The 23,392-nt window shown below is 35.8% G+C and overlaps 1 protein-coding gene across 1 annotated transcript in view; it reads right to left on the reverse strand.

Annotated features, from left to right (window-relative positions):
* Positions 1 to 16,751, reverse strand: part of LOC145694877 (multicopper oxidase 3-like) — a 92,230-nt gene extending 75,479 nt beyond the window's left edge. The window contains exon 1 of the mRNA XM_081771585.1: positions 16,613 to 16,751. Coding sequence (XP_081627711.1) covers positions 16,613 to 16,679 — 67 coding nt within the window. The 5' untranslated portion in view covers positions 16,680 to 16,751. The remainder of the gene's footprint in view (positions 1 to 16,612) is intronic.
* Positions 16,752 to 23,392: the final 6,641 nt, after the last annotated feature.

Genomic DNA, 23,392 nt, shown 5'->3' on the forward strand with positions numbered 1-23,392 from the left:
CCAGCTCGTACCAAGTGAACTTTGTGGTAGTAGTAGTGGTCCCCGTTGGCGCGAATGACTCATCCTCACTCTCTTTTATGACCGGAGTGAAAGGTCAATGACCTTGGCCCAGGGTCAATGACCTAGGGGTACATAGGACCACCCCCTCTAAATTTTGGCAGGGGTACCATGGCACACCCCCTAAATTTTGGCAGGGGTACATAGGACCACCCCCTTAAATTTTAGAAATTGCCAAATCTAAAAATTTGGTATGGTAGCCTAGGACCATAGTATGTACCTCTATCAGTATTGGGTGTCTATGTCGTTCCCTTTCATGGGTAAAAAATTGCCAAAAATTCAAATTTTGACCTAATTTATCCCCTTTGATGAGGTGTTATTACCCTATATAGTTATATGGGCGTATACAGGGGTCCATTACCTTTCATAAGACATGGGTATATTAATTCACCCCTTGAAAATTTTGGGAGGGGTACCTTGGCCCACCCCTTAAATTTTGGAAATTGACCAATTTAAACATTGGGTATTATAGTACAAGACCCTAATATGTATTATGATAAATTTGGGTGGTCCACCTCATTTCCTTCTAGGGGTACAAAATTGCCAAAAATATAAACGTAAGCAATACGTTATACCACGTGTTTGGTTTTTGGTCGATTTTATCCCCTTCGATGAGGTGTTATTATCCTATATAGTTATATGGTCATGTATAGGGATCCATTACCTTTCATAAGATATGGGTATATTTGTGCACTCCTTTAAAAATTTGGGAGGGGTACTTTGGCCCACCCCTTAAATTTTGGAAATTGCCCAATTTAAACATTTGGTATTATAGTACCGGACCCTAACATGTATTATGATAAATTTGGGTGGTCCACCTCGTTCCCTTTTAGGGGTATGAAATTGTCAAAATATAAACGTAAGCAATACGTTGTACCACGTGTTTGGTCTTTTGGCCCAATTTATCCCTTTGGATGAGGTCCTATTACCTTATATGGTTATATGGTTATGTATAGGGGTTTATTCCCTATCATAAGACATAGGTACATTTGTGCACTCCTTTTAAAATTTGTGAGGGGTACCTTGGCCCACCCCTTAAATTTTAGAAATTGCTCATTTTATATATTTGGTATTATAGTACTGGACCCTAACATGTATTATGATAAATTTGACCTCGTTTCACCTCGTTCCCTTTTAGGGGTACGAAATTGCCAAATTTTAGTACAACCACGTGTTTGTTTTGGCTCAATTTATCCCCTTGGATGAGGTCCTATTACCTTATATGATTATATAGTTATGTTTATTGGTCCATAACCTATTATAAGACATGGTTATATTGATGCGCCCTTTAAAAATTTGGGAGGGGTACCTTGGCCCACCTCTTTATTTTGGAAATTGCCTAATTTAAACATTTGGTATAATAGTATAAGACCCTAATATATATATATATATATATATATATATATATATATATATATATATATATTACTATAAATTTTGGTGGTCCATCTCGTTCCCTTTCATGGGTACGAAATTGCCAAATTTTAGTACAACCACGTGTTTCGTTTTTGACCTAATTTATTCCCTTGGATGAGGTCCTATTACCTTATATGGTTATATGGTTATGTATAGGGGTTTATTCCCTATCATAAGACATAGGTGCATTTGTGCACTCCTTTTAAAATTTGTGAGGGGTACCTTGGCCCACCCCTTAAATTTTAGAAATTGCTCATTTTATATATTTGGTATTATAGTACTGGACCCTAACATGTATTATGATAAATTTGGGTGTTTCACCTCGTTCCCTTTTAGGGGTACGAAATTGCCAAATTTTAGTACAACCACGTGTTTGTTTTGGCTCAATTTATCCCCTTGGATGAGGTCCTATTACCTTATATGATTATATGGTTATGTATATTGGTCCATTCCCTATTATAAGACATGGGTATATTGATGCACCCTTTAAAAATTTGGGAGGGGTACCTTGGCCCACCTCTTTATTTTGGAAATTGCCCAATTTAAACATTTGGTATAATAGTATAAGACCCTAATATATATATATATATTACTATAAATTTTGGTGGTCCATCTCGTTCCCTTTCATGGGTACGAAATTGCCAAATTTTAGTACAACCACGTGTTTCGTTTTTGACCTAATTTATTCCCTTGGATAAGGTCCTATTACCTTATATGGTTATATGGTTATGTATAGGGGTTTATTCCCTGTCATAAGACATAGGTACATTTGTGCACTCCTTTTAAAATTTGTGAGGGGTACCATAGCCAATCCCTTAAATTTTGGAAATTTTTCAATTTAAGCATTCGCTATCATAGTACATGACCTCAATATGTATCATGATAAATTTGGGTGGTCCACCTTGTTCCCTTTCATGAGTAAAAAAATGCCAAAATATAAACATAAGCAATATGTTGTATCACGTGTTTGGTTTTTGGCCCAATTTATCCCGTTTGATGCGGTCTTATTACCGTATATGTTTATATGGTCATGTATATAGTTCATTTCATATCATAAGACATGAGTACATTGATGCACCCTTTAAAATTTGGGAGGGGTATCTTGACTCATCCACTCAGTTTTAGAAATTGTTTAATATAAGCATTTGGTATCTTCGTACAGGTCTTCAATATGTACCACTATAAATTTGGATGGTCCACATCGTTCCCTTTCATGGGTAAAGAATTACCAAAAATCAAATTTCGGAGGTTATTGACCCCTTTGATAAGTATTTAGCACGTTATATGGTTTATTACCTCTATATGTTTATGTTCTCTTTTAAATTTGGGAATTATCATATAACATAATTCGGTAAAAGTTTTCTAGGACCATTGTAGATGTTGGTATTCCTCTTATGGCCAAATATTCAAAATTTAAAGGTTATTGGCCGGCTTTATTATTGAATAACTACAGGATTTATTACTTTTTCATAAGACACAGGTGTATTTGTGTACCAATCTTAAATTTTGGGAGGGGTACATTTCTTATTGTCATATCAATAATTGGTAATTGTTCTTAAAATTGGATAGTATCTCATTCATTGGGTAAATCATTGTGAAATATTAGTATGATCACGTGATCAGTTATTGACCTATGATGGGATTAGGAGTCCAGGACATTGGTACATTTAAACTTTGTAGGATAATTTGAGAATTGTCAAATGAAATTGACTCATTGGTATTGATTATTACAGCCAAATATAAACGTAAGCAATACGATGTACCACGTGATTGACCTTGATGAGGTAGTGTACAGGGATACATAGCTAACCTTATTGAATCTTATGACTCATAGTCTTAAGGGAATACATGCTACAACACTGGCAAAGTTATTGTAGATGCAATTTGATTGGTTGATCACTATCTTTCGTGCAATCTGATTGGTTGCTGATTTTCAAATCTTTGCTGCATTCAGTTTTAAGTTTTGTTTAACATTTAAAAATCTTGGTTTCGTTCAACATTTTGCACTCACTGATAAATATGATCAAAACCGTTTATTTGTTAATCGAATAGTTAAAAACCGGATAAAGTTTGACGGTTAACCGTGAAACGTAAATTTTTTTAGTTTGAAAATTTTTTGTTTGAAAGTTTTTGTTTGAAAACTCTTGTTTCAAATTTGTTTGAATTTTTTTGTTTCAGAATTTTGTTTGAAATTTGTTTCAAAATTTTTTTGTTTGAAAATTGTTTTGTTTGAAAATTTTTAATTTTTTTGTTGCAAAATTTTGTTTGAAAATTTTTTGTTTAAAATTTTTTGTTCGAAATTTTTGTTTTGAAATTTTTCGTTTCCAAATTTTTTTGTTTAAAATTTTTTTGTTTCGAATATTTTTTTTTCAAAATTTTGTTTGAAAATTTTTTCGTTTCAAAATTTTGTTTGAATTTTTCGTTTCCAAATTTTTTCGTTTCAAAAATTTTGTTTCAAAGTTTGGTTTGACATTTTTAAAAGTTTGTGCACTTATTAGTAAAGAACCGGAACTGTTTAGAACTAAAACCTCTGGCAACATTGTGGTGCAATAGTACACGTCCGAACATGATAATGCAACGTCATCAGTTTTGCATCATATATAAGTATCGTTCGAGGTAGTATTCATAATATCATCATGGCTACTTGTCTGCAGTTTCTAAACACACGTGATATGATGAAATCATTTACCAAGATTACTGATTTACAACAAAATATACCTTATAGAATCTTAGCTAGCCAAAAAATCCCTACAAAGTTTGGATTAAGAATCGTAGTGAAGCTTGAAAATGATAAGAATATAATTTTACCAGCAAGATATTTACCCATGGAAGCATCAAAACAAGAAGAACTGCTGCGTTTCTTAAATACTGGATCTGTATCTTTATGTTAGAAAGGATTCTTGGGTCGAAGTCATCAATTTGAATTTAGTACACAGCCGGTTTCGTCAGCAATTGTGATGAAATCATGAATTCAAACGTCAGCACATTCCTTTGACGTCAGACATAGTTGTATGAATTTGGCAAGTCAGCATGACGTCAGCAACTGTGATGAAATCATGAATTCAAACGTCAGCACATTCCTTTCCAATGACGTCAGCCGTAGTTCTATAAATCAACCAATACACTGTCATTCCATGAAGTCATTTGAGCAAGTGCTTTTCAGGAGGAAAGATGTGTACTTCTAACGATAAAGAGTTCATCTTCGCAAGCTATTATCCAATAAATATATTTCAAACAAAACATGTGATGATTGGTATCAGTGCTAGAACATTTGAACCAGTGATTCGATTGGGCAAAGCTGGTGTACAACTGACCTGTGAAGAATGGCACGAATCGACCAAATGAACGATTATTTTCATGATGAGCTAAATGTGACCATAGTCAAATCATTAGGCTCAAATCATGAAGTGTTGCTGCGTACAGTCCTCGAAGAGAAGATGGTGCTGTTACGTAAAAAGAGTACATTCCATGTCCCTCGCAACAAGGTGTATCTAACGCAAAAGGAATGGAACAAATTTATCAGCGTATTTCAGTGTGCGAAACATGCAGTGGAAGTGTGCAACAAATCAAGTATATTCCTGAAAAAGTACTATTTTGAAAAATGTGTTATGCATATTGTACAGCATGTATCTAGATATTGTGATGGCTGTCAACATCGTTCGTGGGTGCATACCTGTATTGATAAACAGTTTATTTGTGATCAAATGGACATTGAGTTTCCACCAATTGATATTGCATTAGACCTTAAAAGACTTCAATTGGAATTAAAATTATATGCTAAAGACAAACTAGTGCAAGAAGTTCAAAATACATTGTATCGACAATATCCAGAACCAGTATCTGGTATGGATGTATGTGGAGTGTAATAAAATGATCCATTTCAATGAATTGTGTTTTTTCATTTCAAGTACAACCCCATATTCTGATGTGTACTATTGCACCACAATGTTGGCAAAGGTTTTTGTTCTAAACAGTTCCAGTTCTTTACTAATGAGTGCACAAACTTTTAAAAATGTCAAACCAAACTTTGAAACAAAATTTTGAAACGAAAAAATTTTGAAACAAAAAATTTCAAACGAAAAAATTTTGAAACAAAAAATTTCAAACAAAAAATTTTAAACAAAATTTTCGAACAAAAATTTTCAAACAAAAAATTTCAAACGAAAAAATTTGGAAACGAAAAATTTCAAACAAAAATTTTAAACAAAATTTTGAAACGAAAAATTTTTTAAAAATTTCAATCGAAAAATTTTTAAGCAAAAAATTTTGAAACAAAAGTTGTCAAAAAAATGTCAAACAAAATTTTGAAACAAAAACTTCAAACAAAAATTTGAAAGCAAGAATTTTCAAACAAAAAGTTTCAAACAAAAAAATTTCAAACTAAAAATTTTACGTTTCACGGTTAACCGTCAAACTTTATCCGGTTTTTAACTATTCGATTTAACAAATAAACGGTTTTGATCATATTTATCAGTGAGTGCAAAATGTTGAACGAAACCAAGATTTTTAAATGTTAAACAAAACTTAAAACTGAATACAGCAAAGATTTGAAAATCATCAACCAATCAGATTGCACGAAAGATAGTGATCAACCAATCAGATTGCTGGAAAGATAGTGATCATCCAATCAAATTGCATTAACAATAACTTTGCTAGTGTCAGATTACATCACCTTATGATTAAATTTTAAACTGTTGTAGCATGTATTGCCTTTCGTCTATGAGTCATAAGATTCAATAAGGTTAGCTATCAGATTTCAAATCAATCACCACTAATGATCTTAGACTATGAGCTGTGACTAAAGTTCAATGTATTGTTTCAAATTTCGCACCTTATGTTAAAATTCTGTTTATCACCATTCCCAAATTTAAAGAATACTTCTCTTGATATACCTAAGTCTTAGAGTTAATTATATCGTTATATGTTCAATAAGGTCAATAATGTCCGTCAATTGTTTACCTGAGTAGAACCAACTGTTTTCTAGAAGTGTGTGTGTACTCAAACTTAAGAAGTACCACAACAAAGGAAATGAATCCCTGTACACTACCTCATCAAGGACAATCACGTGGTACAACGTCTTGCTTACGTTTATATTTGTCGGGAATAATCAAAACCAATGACGCATTATCAAATTATCCTACAAAGTTTCAATGTACCAATGTCCTGGACTCCTAATCCCATCATAGGTCAATAACCGATCACGTGATCATAATGATTTACCCAATGAATGAGATACTATCCAATTTTAAGAACAATTACCAATTATTGATACGACAATAAGAAATGTACCCCTTCCAAAATTTAAGATTGGTACACAAATACACCTGTGTCTTATGAAAAAAGTAATAAATCCTGTACTTATTTAATAATAAAGCCGGTCAATAACATTTAAATTTTGAATATTTGGCCATAAGAGGAACATCAACATCTACAATGGGTCCTAGAAAACGTTTACCGAATTTTGTTATTTGATAATTCCCAAATTTAAAAGGGAACATAAACATATAAAGGTAATAAACCTCTGTACATACCCATATAACATGATAAATAGGGGTCAATAACCTCCAAAATTTGATTTTTGGTAGTTCTTTACCTATGAAAAGGGAACGATGTGGCCATCCAAATTTATAGTGGTACATATTGGAGACCTGTACTATGATACCAAATGCTTATATTAAACAATTTCTAAAACCGAGTGGATGAGCCAAAATACCCCTCCCAAATTTTTAAAGGATGCATCAATGTACCCATATCTTATGATAGGAAATGAACCTATATACATGACCATATAACCATATAAGGTAATAAAACCTCATCAAAGGGGATAAATTGGGCCAAAAACCAAACACATGGTACAACATATTGCTTATGTTTATATTTTACCAATTTTGTACCCCTAAAAGAGAACGATGTGGACCACCCAAATTTATCATGATACATGTTGAGTCATGTACTATGATACCGAATCCCCTCCCGGGTGCATCAATGTACCTATGTCTTATGATAGGGAATGAACACCTATACATTACCATATAAGGTAATAGGACCTCATCCAAAGGAATAAATTAGGTCAAAAACCAAACACGTGGTACAACGTAATGCTTACGTTTATATTTTGTCAATTTTGTACCCCTAAAAGGGAACGAGGTGGACCACCCAAATTTATCATAATACATATTAGGGTCTTGTACTATAATACCAAATGTTTAAATTGGGCAATTTCCAAAATTAAAGGGGTGGGCCAAAGTACCCCTCCCGGGGGTGCACAAATATACCCATATCTTATGAATGGTAATGGACCCCTATACATGACCATATAACTAAATAGGATAATAACACCTCATCAAAGGGGATAAAATCGACCAAAAACCAAACACACGGTATAACGTATTGCTTACGTTTATATTTTGGCAATTTTGTACCCATGAAAGGGAACGATATAGACACCCAATACTGATAGAGGTACATACTATGGTCCTAGGCTATCACACCAAATTTTTAGATTTGGCAATTTCCAAAATTTAAGGGGGGTGGTCCTATGTACCCCTGCCAAAATTTAGAGGGGGTGGTCCTATGTACCCCTAGGTCATTGACCCCAGGCCAAGGTCATTGACCTTTGACCTATGACGTCACTAAAATTTTTGCTGACTCGGCGAGATATACGTCGGTCCCTACTACTGTGGTGGACATACACCGTGTGCGTGGGTTTCCTCGGGGTTCTTACGTTCCTCCCACTTTCTTCATTCCACGATTTCACTAATTTTTCATCATCACCCCTCTCCTTTAGCCTAACCGGCATAACCGTGGGACGTAAAACTCAAAGATTTCACTTCATTTTTTCCCTCGAAAGCGATATCTTTCAAAATTTTTTATTGTTAGATATTGTAAATTTACGGTATCTATTTTAGTGGACGGGAAATTTTGCATCTAATCGGATAATTTCATGGCTTCTAACAGGAATTCGCAGTTACGAAATTTGCATCACTGTCTTTTGAAAGGATGCCTAGAAAAAATACTACTAGAAACTAACTGAAAACACAAAATGGATTTGATAGCCAAATTCACGTCATCTTGGTGCGTCATCATTTTTCTTTAAATATTTGTATTTAGTATTAGATTAGAGTTTAGTGTCCCTTTCAGCATCAAGGCTATATGAGACGTGAACTTACAAATTAACGTGGGTTCAGAACTACAGGAGTTCCCATCGGAAATCGAACCTAAGTCTCCCGCACCAAAGACGCGTACGCTAATCATATGGACAAGGGTGTTCGATATTTATTAATGTGTACATTAAGTTGTGAAATTGCGCTTGTATAATGGAATACAATTCCTTCTACTGACATAAACCTTCACAATATTTAGCTGGACAAAGTATCTTTAAAAAGAAAATGTCACTCTTTATGTTTCAGTTCCTGGTTCGACTGAAGGATGGAACAAATTGCATGGAGCGTTTTTGGATCCTACTTTGTGTAGTTGACTCATCATAAACTTGGTATTTGATACGGATATGAACTATTACACTTATTTGGTGTTTATTTCTAAATAATAAGTCCTAATACAATTTCATAAAGTTGTAACTCTTCTTTAGTTTGTATCACTTTACACAATGACAAATCCAAAAGGTGTGTTGTATCGGTGCAGTACCAGTTTTTCACGTTTTTCAAAATGTTCCAAAACCCAAAGAATAATCTTTAATTTCTGATATTTTAGTCGTCACAAATTACAATTTTATAATGTAGTCAATGTTTATAATTACTGGGCAGTTGGGCGTTTAAACTAATGACATCATAATAAAGTCAAAACCATAATTTTGAGTTGAATTGATTCTGATTTTAACGTCCCGTTCAGCAGCGAGGCTATGTGAGACGTGGACCTACTGATTAACGTGGAATCCGAACGTCATGAACTCCCACCGAAAATCAAGCCCAGGTTTAACACGCCAAAGGCAAGTATGCTAACCGTTAGCCACGAAGGAGCTCCACCATAATTTTAGTGGGCGATAAGAAATATCTCGCCAGTGCTTTTACAATAAATAAAAATTTATAAGTATTAAAGAATAGTGGTAAGAGATTTTATAATAGCTCTTTTATTTATGAGATATGAGTATTTTGAAAAAAAAAAAACTAAAGAATAGGTTGGCGGAACCACAAAAGACTCGTAAAATAAACTTTCTTATAAATACATACGCACCTTACTCACCTTTTATAATTGCTATGCTTACGCTCTCCATAAAAACAGAAATTCTCTTTTAGTGATACTTTACACAAGATCATGAAGTGGGTTCAAATTTAATTAAAGGCAAAATACAATACAATAATCCACAAATATTGCCTCAAGTGAGTTTAAAGATTTCTAAACACTAGTGCGAAACCGGGCTCTGCCGTTGCGATCGATTTACAGGTCTTGAGACGAAAGTAAGAAGGGTCTTACGCACACAGTAAGTAAAAACAATTAATATGCCGGTAACTTTCCCCCAAATGGGTGTATCTTAAAACTAATCTCACCATTATTTTTCTAATTAAATTCTAGCCCGAAATTATGTATCATATTATCCTATTCCCATTTTGAAAACTTGACCTTAATTCAAAATTGCGGATTTCAAGATGGCTGCCATCAAGGTCATATCTACCATACGACTCCCCCCCCCCCCCAGGACTTATATGTATCCACATGGTTTTTCTTCACTTATCTTCATTAACGCTCCGTTTACAAAGGGTAGTAAGGGACTTCTGTGGTAATCTCTAATAACCACATCACAACTCTTAAAAGTTATTTTAAAAAATAGAAAACATGCACCATGGCAAAAATTTGTCATCACAAGTAATGATGCATACATGCCTTCTATCAGCAAAAAAAGTTTCATTGAAATTGGAGCCGGACATTTGAGTGATGTCCCTTGTGGGATGTGATTGAACGTGACGTCAGAAGACATCGCCCCCCTTCCCGGAATTTACGGGAATTAGGTGACTGAGTGAGCACATGTGGTGCCAGCTCTCTCCAGCGACCTACCAAGGATCATTGCGTGTATGCCAAGACGTGTCGCCGTTTTTATCCATGCCAAAAGTCGACATACTGACAATTAGGTAAGTAGTCATGATGGTCTGGCTGATGTGTGCGTATATTTTAACTCGTACATTTTGTCTCGACTCGAATTTCGAGACGTCTCGACTCGAATTCGAGTCGAGTCGAGACAGAGACTGTCGAGTCGAGACACGAGTCGAGACAGAAACATATTTTCGAGTCGAGACACGAGTCGAGACAACATTTTCTCGAGACGAGTGAAGACAGGCTTAAATCTCGACTCGACTCGACTCGAATGCATCCCTAGCACGGAACTACCCAAAAAATTTGAAAATATATAATTATAAACGCTAAATGATACAATAAAGAGTAAATATATTTTCCACTACTTATATTAATAGCAGATAATTAAACATCAAACTCTACTGTAAAAGAAATTTTCTACTGGCATTGATCAGTTAAATATGTATATGTATCCATAACCAAGGGAGCGGGTCTACCCAAAATTACAATCCTAAAGCCGCCCCTGCTATTTAGGTATACCTGAAACTCTGAATTTTTTGTGAATTTTATGTGAACTTTTGTGTAGATATTGCTTTATATTTGGTGTGTGAGTGATAGCATCGTAAGTAGATGAACGCCGAGGCTTATTACCGGTCTGGAACGGCGTCGCAAGAAGGCATGTAATTTAGTATTTAGTAATTTAGATTTTATTAAAGAAAATAGAAACAAGCACACAAAATAATAAATACTTCGTCAGACGTAGCCTAACAATTTCACAGAAATTTCTTTGAAGTGTACCTTTAAACAAACATTCAAGAAATAACTATACTCAAACATTTAGAAGCCAGAGTTCTGGGGTGGTATAGTAGCGACGCCAAGCGGTGAAATCTGGCGCTACTCGTGTACGTGAAAACTCATGGAATGAGCGGGCAATAAACGACGAGCGAACCTACCATCCAGCGGGCGGTGGTTAGACTAAATAATAATAATAATAATAATAATAATAATAATAATAATAATAATAATAATAATAATAATAATAATAAATTTTTATTTAAGCTCATTGTAGTCTTTCTTGTAGTTATTAAAGATTAATCTCTTTAACTCTCAATTGTTAAGAAAACGTTTAGATGAAAGTGCATTTAAGTTGTGAAATATATATTACTAACGCTGCATGTTTACTATAAATACGGCTATTTGAGTTACCGTTCTTACAAAGTTATTTGAAAGCTTTTATCTTGCAAGTAAGATTATTCAAATGTAACATGCCGATTTCATTCATACTTCACATAGACAGAGACTACAGAAAACTGGCATTTTTTAATACTGAGAATGTGGGGTGTAAAATCAAGCATTGTGAATCAGAATGAGTGGATAAGCATTGTGTAACAATGCAACTATGAAACAAAACTATGTAAACTTTGAGTATACATTATTTTAAAAGGGTCGAATGAAGACTACATTATTCCAGTATTGATTTGCGAGACTGCGAGACCAACGCGAGAAGTCTCGCGCGAGACCGCGAGACGAGACTTCCAAAATTTTGCGAGACGCGAGACGAGAACTTAGGTCTGCGAGACGAGACGAGACGCGAGACGAGAACAGCTTTTGATTTTGCGAGACGAGACGAGACTTGTTTCAGTTCTCGTCTCGTTTGGTCTCGCGCCCATGCCTATATATTAATTGTCGTATACTACAATCAGGGCCGGACTTCAGCGGATTGGACCGATTGTTCCCAGTCGGGTCCTGGATGGCTCTCTTCTCTTGGCTTGTGAAATACTCACAATAACATATTGTAACACATGTACATCCATGAACATAAACAAGGGAGCGTATAGCCTGTTTGCCTCTATCTAGAATTTGAGGGAGTAAATAGTTTGTATTAAAAGTAATATTTTCTAAAGATAATTCTGCAGTAGTTTCTTTATTTCTCTATGTTTCCAACTTCCGATGAAAAAATAGGCCTATTAAGAGATATGACACCTCAATGAATACCAGGATGATATAGTCTTAATGCGATTTCTTTACTTGTTTTTCTGGAACCGGGAGTCCCACAATAGTGTTCCCATTCGGACCTGCATCTTCTAAGTCCATTAGATTACTTTTACTCCTTTCTTTGAAGCAAGAAAACTTTAATTTTTTAACTTTGTGACTTCCCTCAGGAGCAACCACTACTTTTAATTATGTATTTGAAAGCATATTGCCCTGCTAAAATACATTAAATATGAATATTTCTTAATTTAGGCCAAGTTTAAGAGTATTAAAACTGAAAATTTGAAAGTATGCGTTGATTGTAGCCTGTATTTTGTTAAAACAACACCAAAGAAAATTAGAAGTTAATGAAAGCTCAATAAAGATGTTTATGAATGAAATTTACGTCATAACATCACTTTGAGTCAAGAAGTTATGTGTAATACTTTCGAAAATGGTAAGCATATTGTAGTTCTAGTTTTCAATTCATCAGTACATTTCCTTACGTATATTAAAAGCCGGTTCTTTAATGGCGTAACATAACGGAAAAATAGAACTTATATAAAATAAGGTAGTAATAAGAACTGCGTTAAAAGAGGAAATGTAATTATGTCAAATTACCGTGAAATTTAGAATGTTTTGTGTTTGTTTGTTTGGAGCTTAATATTCTTTTTCATCACTGAGGTTATATGAGATCCCGCTTGTCTGGAAGATGAGAATACTTACCACTTATTCACAGTGAATCAATATGAATAAGTGCCTGGCAACCCTTAGATATTTCGTCAGGTATGTGCTAATCTTCACGGTAATAAGATTTGATAAATCCGCAATGAAAATATTGTCAAACAACATCAAAATAGAGTTGTAACCAGGGGTAAAAATTGATCTGAAAAGGTTGGGGAACGCATGACGTCATGTCATCCCTTGTGCCTATTTTGTCCACTATATTTTTTAGGAAGTGGAGGGACGCCATAGATATTTTTGGAAGTGGGAGATGACGTCCCCTATGTTTTCCTTCACTTTTAACTCTGGTTGCAACAAACGACACGCCATCGTTTCAGGGTAGCTTTCGAAGAAAGACTTTAAGGGTCTTCGCTACAGCGAAATTAAACTACCGCTAATTTTAGAGTTTTTCTGTAATATCTTCAAAATAAATAAAAACATTCGAAAAGCGGAAACGTAGTGAACTAGACAATAGGATTTTACATGCGATACCGTTATCACAACTCATCTATCTGCTTTCGAGTTGGAACTGTAGATAGATTTAGCATTTTTTTGCGGGTTCTGTAAATAGCGACATACCAAAATCAGATAGGTGAATTGCGATAAAGATATCATATGCAAAATTGTTTAGTTCACTACGTTTCTGTTTTTCGAATATTTTTATTTGTTTTGAAGATATTACAGAAAAACTCTAAACTTAGCGGTAGTTTAATTTCGCTGTAGTGAAGAACCTTAATGAAAGGAGGTGTGTGTGTGTGTTTTTTTTTTTTTATGTTGAATTATTATCTTTCTTTTTTTTAATAGCCCATTGACTTATATGAGGAAGTATTTTTCTTTTAAATAGACGAGATTTTACTCATTCAATTTTACTAATTTCTTCTTCTGGCCTATTTAAGGGTTCCTTGCTTTAAAAATATTCAATGTAATATTGTTTTAGTTTTTATTTGTATATATTAAAATTACATAATACATGGTTAAATTTCGCATAGAATACATTTAAAGATCTCAAGAAGAAGTAGTCAGTAAAATGAACTGGCTAAAATTCTTTGTTTCCTCATATAAATTAATGGGCTGAATAACAATTATGATGCAAGTTATCAACATTCCTAAGAGCTACTCTTGTTTATTGGGATTTAAAGAAGCTATAATTAAATAATACATAATTATTTCGCTTGACTTTTCTATGAACGCACAGCTTCATTAGTTGTTAGTAAATAAATTTCCTACTTTGGAAGATCAAGTAGTTTCCTTATTCTATGATCTCGCACACACACATACACACACACACACACACAAAGCTTGGGTCATGGAAGTTGTTACTAAAATAACAAAAACAAATACCTGCCTCAAATACCATCCTCTCATAATAGCCATGAAAGAGTCGGTTCTCTACCGAAAGGTGTTTGAAGTCCTCTGGACAATAAAATGACAGCTCAGACCTCAAGAATGTGATTTTTCATTTTGTAAAGTTGTTTAATTCTTCCTTTACAATTCTGCACATGGAATGAATTTCCTTTTTTTTTTTTTTTTTTTTTTTTTTTTTTTGACTAAAGCAAATTACTCCACGTGAGTGTGAAGTGAGCGCGGGCTCGCACTCAACTGAGCTTGCACTCACTCGGGCTCGCGCTCATCTCTCTGGACTGGGCTCGCACTCACTCGCGCTCGCGCTCACCAGTCTCAACTGGACTCGCGATCAATAGCGCTCGCGATCACTTCTCCCAACTGGGCTATCGCTCACTCACGCTCGCACTCACTAATCTTATCTAGGCTCGCACTCACTCGCGCTCGCGCTCATCTCTCTCGACTGGGCTCGCGCTCATGTCTCTCGACTGGGCTCGCACTCACTTGCGCTCGCGATCACTTCTCCCAACTGAGCTCGCACTCACCCGCACTCGCGCTCACTTCTCCCAACTGGGCTCGCGCTCACTCGGGCTCGCGCTCAATTATTGAGCCCGAGCCCGGTTGAGCGTGAGTGCCGAGCTCACGAGCGTCGGGCTCACGTTATTCCGAACACAGAAAAGCATGGAGCTGCCGGTTTCTAACACTTCCGCCTTTCCCCCGAAGCATTGGATGTCCATTGTTGTCAAGGTTTACCTCCTGCCTACTTTGGACCCTTCTTGAAATCAGGGTATATCTGAAAACTCTATTGAAAACATATCTGAAAATTACACCCTGTAGGGAATACCCTCTACACCTATTGACAATTCATAAAATATTCACTTTTGGATTGTGTATGAGTGGCTTCCTTTACGCTGATAATAACCACCATCCACAGTTTCTGGAATTCGAAATAGGAGCTATTGAAATTTAGCTTTTTCGCAATTTTGTTAGCCCTCGCTTTGAAAGTATGCACTTTTCGCGATAGGTCCATATGAATTTTCTTCTCTTATTTTGATGTGAGGAATCATCTCTTACAGTTTGTCGCTATAGTTCATTAACACTCTGTATATATATCACGGGGCCAGGCTGAGCTTCCGCTGCGACCATATTCATCACCTCTGATACTTTCCGTATTTTGTTTGTATATTTATATTCATACGTCTAAGTTTTCTTGATTGCGCACATTGTGCACGGAGACGACAAATTCAAAATGATTTATTTCAAATCTTCCTGATTGGAAGACCCTTGTCCTTAAAATCTTTAACCTAATATCCTATGAACAAAGGACGCATCGAAATGTAGAAAGATACCAAAGTGCTTCAAGAACGTGGATTATTGTTAAGTTTAACTTTGATATCAGACGATAAGCACGTCAAAGTACTTTCTCACACTTATGCTCATACTGTTATTCGGTTTAATATTCATTCGGCTTGCGAGATTCATTCAAAACTGAAAACATACAAACATTATTGAATTTGGGACAGCCAAAGCTCAGAATCTGGCCACAGTACATTTGCACATACCTAGGTATATTTGATTAATTAATTGATTGATTAATTGATTTTGAGTTTAACGTCCGTTTCAGCAGCGAGGCTATATGAGATGTGAACCTACTGATTAACGTGGAATCCGAACCACGTGGGCTCCTGCCGGGAATCGAACCCGGGTTTCCCACGCCAAAGGCGCGTATGCTAGCCGCTTAGCCACGGAGGAGCTCCTAGGTATATTTGTCAGCAATGATGATTGCAGATTTTCTCCCCAGGGGAGTAGCCCTTTCAATACACAGGGGGTTAAAGTAGTATTGTGAAGGTACTGGTACCTCACGATGAGTATAACCGGGAAGGGAATTTTGCACCTCGCAAGGTGTGAAATTCTCCCAGTCATTCCTGAAATCATCACTGTTTGTTGACTCGACGGCAAATTAGTTGAAACTTCAGGCTAACTCATATCTCGAATGATGCAGTAATTATTTATACAGGAAATCCTTACTTAGTCACTTTAGTTACTAATTTTAATAAAATCTCATTGTAAATTTACTCACCAGGCTCGCTTCGTATCGTGATAAAAGCACATACAACTGCAACCAAAGCTTTACAATGCCAAAACATGTTGTTTCCGAATTCTGTATCTATTCTATCCACATGTTTTTTCCCTGAAGAAACTGAAACTGTAGTTGCAAACGAAAATAATACGTATTTTTTTGTTACAAAAAAAAAATCTCAATGCCAGTCTGGGGTATTCCTGTTACGTACATGCATTGTAACACCCATTACATGTCTGAATACCATTGCCCGTTATCACTTCACGGACAATAGTGAAACAATAAGAATGCTACAGATAAATTTTGAAATAGAAGAAATTCCAAATAAGACCTTCAAAAGAGCACAAATAAGTATGTAAATAACTGTAAAGAACCGAACATTCCACCCACTTACACGTTTCTTTTAAACACTGATAATTGAAACCAGTTTGACAAATGATAAAATAAAGGATGATAATATACATTGAAACGAGATCGTAGTGAACATGAGTAGTATGCAAAACCTCTTGAATGCAGTTCGTGTTTGGATTCTTGTTCATGATAGCTATGTTTCTAAACCAATTTTAAAATCACAAAAAGTCGCCAAAATTTTCTAGTAGATTCACCCAGAGCGAGTACTGAAGATGGCAGACAGGCAGATTAACTTAGCGGCAATGTTGCTATCGTGTATCATCCGATTTCAAAATTCCTAACGTAATTCAAGGTATATCACTAGGTATTCGTGTTCTCAGTGATGTTAAACGCTGCTTGAATAGTGTGCCGTTGTCAGATGGTGTCGAGTTTTACTGATGCCAGATAATAAAGGATGTAATCATGGAATTCTGCTTTGAAACTTACTACAAAAAATGGTTTTCGACCCTTATCGCAATTCACAGCTAAGTTCTGCTTCTCGAACTGCAACGCTAGAAACCAGAATGTTCTTATTGCGACTAGCACAGTAAATGCACAAATTTGGCAGCAACGCCTTATGGCGTTCTTCGCAACTTTCTTCTCAAAATCTATTTCCTTAAATGTAAATTAATATTTTAATAAAATGTGAAACATAATATGAAAAACTGTCAAACAAATTATCTATTTCGTAATAAGATTGTTACTCTAAAATACTTTTACACATGGAAATAAACATTTCATAAAACTGAGCACTTCCAGTAAGATCTGACAGCAAGTGCCATCTTATGTGCTTATTGTATAACGAATCAAATATTTTCTTTCATTTGTTACCCTTTATGATATCAGAAGACAAGGGCGCCGATCCTGAGGGGCCAGGGGGGCCCGCCCTCCCCCAAAGCTCATGTGGACTCCCTCATTCTATTTGTGAATATTTAATATTTGGCATAATTTGAATGCAATTTGTCTTAAAATCCTCATATATATGCCGTCTGCATATGAATGGGTCCCCCCAAAAATTTACAGAGAAATCGGCACCTTTGTCAGAAGACACAACGGAATGAATAGTATCTTTTGTTGTAGCTGAACCATAACTCTATCTTATAGCACAATATTTATAACATGTAACGTTTCATTGCGCAGTAGTTAAGGGAATGATGTAAAATATGTACTAACTTCCGGATGGTAATCCACCATAAAATGTTATGAAACGTCTTTTAAAAGCTATTATTATACATTCTTTTTATATATCTTCTCTTTATCAAGTAAAACTGCACAATCTGGTAACTTTAATTAAGAAACAAAATGAATCACAATAATCACATTGACGTCGTTATTCATAGCCAAGGGCGCCCATGTTGTGGTTTCCAAGGGGAGGGCAAATATAAGCAAGGTTTCATATATAGTTCCAAATTTTGCTATAACTAATGTAAAAATTCTATTGGGCTTTCGATATTTCCAAGTACGATTTCCTCTTAGGGGGGGCAAGCGCCCCATCTTGTCCCTCCTGATGGGCGCCCTTGTTCACAGCTCTCTTATTCAATTTCAAAAATTCCTCAGGGGCACGGTGGCTCAATGGTAGAACGCTTACCTCCTCTAGTGCGTGAGATCGCTGGTTCGATTCCCGAACAAGTAAGCTTGTGGTGGACAACATCATGTCCGCGGGTTTCCTCAGGGCACTCCCATTTAGTCCCATATTCTCATTCCACCAATTCTTTCATCATCATTCACTTGTCTTAACCCTTTTAGGATTTCCACTTTTTGAGGGAAATTTTAGACTTTCACTAACACAGCTACTGTTTCCTTACTATTTATCGTAGGATCATAGTTCATACCTTGTTTTTCTCACGATGGAGCATACTTTCCAACGATACCACTCGCTTGTCCGTATTGTACACCAGGAACGGGAAAATCGGGGAAAACTTGGAGACTTTTCGAAAAAAAATCGAAATTTTTGTGCCCCTCTGGCCCGGGCCTAGGTTCATGTAGAGATCTGAATTTAATATATATACGTTGTTATGTTCATAATGTGTACAAAATTTCAATCTTGTATCTTGAAAACTAAGGTCAGGAGTAATTTTTGAAAGTCTAAAGGTGACCTCTCTCTCTCTCTCTCTCTCTCTCTCTCTCTCTATATATATATATATATATATATATATATATATATATATATATATATATATATATATATATATATATATATATATATCGTGAGAGAGAGAGAGAGAGAGTTTTAAAACTCACGGATTTCATTTGGGTCTGGAATTTCCAACTGAAGTCCGATTTTCATGTGGTTCATGACAAGTGATCAAGGAAAGATGGGAGATTTATGTGACTATGTTTACTGGTTTAAATTCATCCGAGGTAATATCGATCACGCCTCAAGAAAAACAGCAAGTATTCGCCAGTGTACCTTAGAATTCGAATGAGATTTTGGATTTTAAGCGAAATTGCAGAATAAAAGTAAGTGTTATTGAGAACACAAATAAAGTATTAGTGGTAACTCCCATAAATCACATGTTGGATAACTATAGCCGGTTTCTTGCAACAAACGACGGAGGGATTTCTAGGGCGATCTAAGGAGTCGGTAACTGACATCCTCTACAATACCCGCCTGTGGGGTCCGATGCTTCCCTGTCTTACTCAGAAGTGAATCTGTTTCTTCCAATTTATTCACTAGCCTTCATATTATATTCTTGTTTGGGGCAGAACGTCAGGCAAATTTATTTCTAAATGCCCTTTTCGTAGTAACTACAGACTTCGTTCTGCAAAACTTTTAACTTTGCACTCATGTTGCTCCAAAGAGTGCACTATTCTCACTGAGTACTGATCATATTCACACAGAGCCACAGACACAACTGTACAGTTTAATTACCAAAACAACGGCCCAGTTTCCTGTTTCTTATTGACCTTGGCGAGGTTGCCATTTGACGAAGAAAACTCAACTCTCCACACGACACAGCACCTCATTTCAATTGTAAGGTACACTGGCGAATATTTACTATTTTTCTTGAGGCGTGGCCGATATTACCTCAGATGAATTTAAACCAGTAAATATATTTCCATAAATCTCCCATCCTTCCTTGATCATTTCCCACAAATCGCATGAAAATCGGACTTAAGTTAGAAAATTCTAGATCCAAATAAGTTATTCTAAAAAATCACCCTGGGAGCTATCTCTTTATCACTCACATGTCCGTATCATACACCTGAATCCAAAAATCAGAAAAAAACATATTTTTTTCTGAAAAAATCACTCCCTTGGGACACTTGTGCCCCTCGGGGCCGGCCCCGGTTTCACGTAGGGATCTAAAAAAAGATTGGGAAATATCCAAAACTACACACAATCCGTACGCAAGGTTTCAATCTGATTTCTTGAAAACTGAAGGCGTGAAAAAGTTTTAAAATTTGCTTTAAGAAAAAAGTCACGCCCCTGTGCCCCCACTTGGAGCCGCCAAGTTGACAATCCAGTTCCAAAACGCATCTGGGGTGTTCTTTGGTCCATCCTTGACTTGACTAATTAAAAAACTGACTTACATACCTGTTATAGAACCTAAATAAGCGGACAAAGATAATACTACGCCATGATAATAAAAGTTATCAAAAATCCTAAAAGGGTTAATCATTGTCTTTCTTAACCTAAAGGGCATATTCCTGGAACATTAAAAACTGAAAGAAGAGCTTCAGATTTTTTTTTTTTTTTTCCTGAAAGTAATAAAGTGCACTTCAAACGTTATTGTGAGTTGGTAGGAATGAAATGTCAACCTGACGTAAAGCACTTTCCAAGGGAAAAAACTACAATATCTGGCTGCCTAAAATCGTGTCCGCTACAGACACACACTTTTGATCATTCGGCCAACAATGGATACCATGGCGAAAGAAGTCTACAGATTGTGATTCGAAAAAGTCCTTACCCTCACCTTGCATCGCGCAATCGTCAGTGAAGTTCTTCTCGGCCAAGAACTGATCGAGATGCCAGAAGATATGGTAGAAGGTGAGAGAGATGTCTGGAAAGCATGATGAGTAAGTAACAATTTCATACTACATCGTCTTTTGTGCCATATGTTGTACAAAATGACGACACTAGTTTGTTCACCATTATAGATGGTTTTGTACAAGTTTGTGGTGCATTTCATGGACTTCAGCACTGTTACGATCCGTGGTAATGGGTTTACCTCTATGAAGAAAGATATGAACCACTCCCACCATTCCAGCAATAACACCCGTTGCGGATGAAGAGGTAATTTTTGGAACCATTCTAAACCTTGATCACGATGCAACCACTATGCTGACCGTTTATGATGGGGAATGCATATCCAGTTTTCATCAGAAGTTGTAAATCCGATGCAGGATATCTTTCTAGTTTTTTCCAAAGAACTGAGCACCTCCAAAATATTCCTTTTATCAAGACCTTTATAATGATGCATCACTTAAATTTATTTACCATTTACAATGTTTAGGTCTTCATTGAGGAATAATACTCTTCATTGTTTTAGAAATTTTCTTCTTCATTTCATTCTTCTAAGCTTTCTTCCACATTTCTCCGCATCTACCATAATTCTTGACCCCTGATAAAATGCTGAGTCTCTCTGTGTGTTTTATTAAAATATCTTTAGTTGCTTTTTCCGAAAAAACTTAAATTATGGCACCAGACTTTATGGACATAATAAACGGCGAAGGATACAGATATTTTTTATTTATTATTTAAAAAAAACTTGCTATTTAGGATCCTCTTTATACGGTTATACAGGTTTGAAACTGAAGCTGGCGCAGATGCTAACGGAAAACGTTAGAAACTTCAATTTAATAAACAAATACTTTTGTAGACCTCAAACAGTCCGAACTGTGTTCTTCCTCAGAAGACATCACTGATTGCCATGATTGCATCTGGTAAATCACTTCGATGTAGCAAGGTTTCTGGTAAATTACTGGAAACCATGATTCATTGCTTGGGACTACATGACTCTTGGTCAAATAGTAACGACGCAGTACATTTTGCAGTATTTATATATCTATAGATTGATTGATAGATAGATAGATAGATAGATAGATAGATAGATAGATAGATAGATAGATAGATAGATAGATAGATAGATAGATAGATAGATAGATAGATAGATAGATGAAAAATGGGTCACCTTCAGACTTTCCAATATTTCTCCCGATCTTAGTTTTCAAGATAAAAGATTGAAATTTTGCACATGTATTATCTACATAACAACGTATTCTTTTCAAAAAATTATGATCCCTATGTGAACCCAGGGTCACACGATCGTAAAAATTTCAAAAAATATTTTTTTCGAAAAATCTCCCGGCTTTAACTGATTTTCCCGTTTCTGGTGTATAATACGGATAAGCGAGTGGTATTATTGGAAAGTATGGACCATGATTCTTCGATAAATAGTAAGGAAGCAGTAGCTGTTTGAGGAAAAGTCTAAAATTTACCTCAAAAAGTGGGAATTCTAAAAGGGTTAAGTCGTTTGATAATCACGGAGTACATGTAACGTACCGCCATCATGATTAGAAACTCCTGAATTCCCCCTCTTCACTTGTTTATATCAGTATCAAGTGCACTCGTATATCAGAATTTCAAAACTTAGTTTAGACAGAATGTACTTAAAAGGAAACCGTGAAATAATTGGACATTGCTGAGATATGTCCAATTAAGATATGCTAATTATATTACATTATTGTGACCGTTAGAAGAATGCTTTCACAAAAACTTCCGCGTTTTCATATTTCTCAACGTCATTGGCCTATTATAGTAACACAGTACAGGGTTGTGTCCTTAATTAGCTATAATATTTATTGCTTTGGAGTTTAATGTCCCATTTCAGTACCAGGCTAAACAGTGGCGTATTTACGATTTTGTTTCGGGAGGGGCTTTGCTAACTTTCGGGGGGGGGCTTTGCCTGGAAATGTGAAAATTCTGCAAGATATTTCATTTACTTTAATACACTAAGTAAGATTTCGGGGGGGGGGCTTAAGCCCGGAAGCCACCCCCCTAAATACGCCACTGAGGCTAAATAAGAACTACGATCAAACTTGGACGTCTCACACAGGACGATTCGTTGATTGAGTACGAGTCCTTCATTGGAAGGAATGAATCGCATCTCAAAGCAATTGGATGGGTGGAATCACTCAAGGAAATATATAATGGATACAATCGGGGCTTTATTCCGTAACAGTTTTCACTTAACTTGATGGTCGTGACGCAACGCATATAATGTAATAACAAATTTATAACTGCTTTACAAATATAAAACGCAAATTTTGTATGACGTTGACGCGAACCGTTACGGAATGTGGCCCTCGGAGTGATTCACGGATTGAGTCATTGGATTCAATTGATTAAACAAGAGTACGAAACCAAACAACGATCTCCTTCGTGGC

The sequence above is a fragment of the Thermobia domestica genome, chromosome 9 (genome assembly GCF_964235325.1).
Source record: "Thermobia domestica chromosome 9, izTheDome1.hap1.1, whole genome shotgun sequence".
NCBI classification, from domain to species: Eukaryota; Metazoa; Arthropoda; class Insecta; order Zygentoma; family Lepismatidae; genus Thermobia; species Thermobia domestica.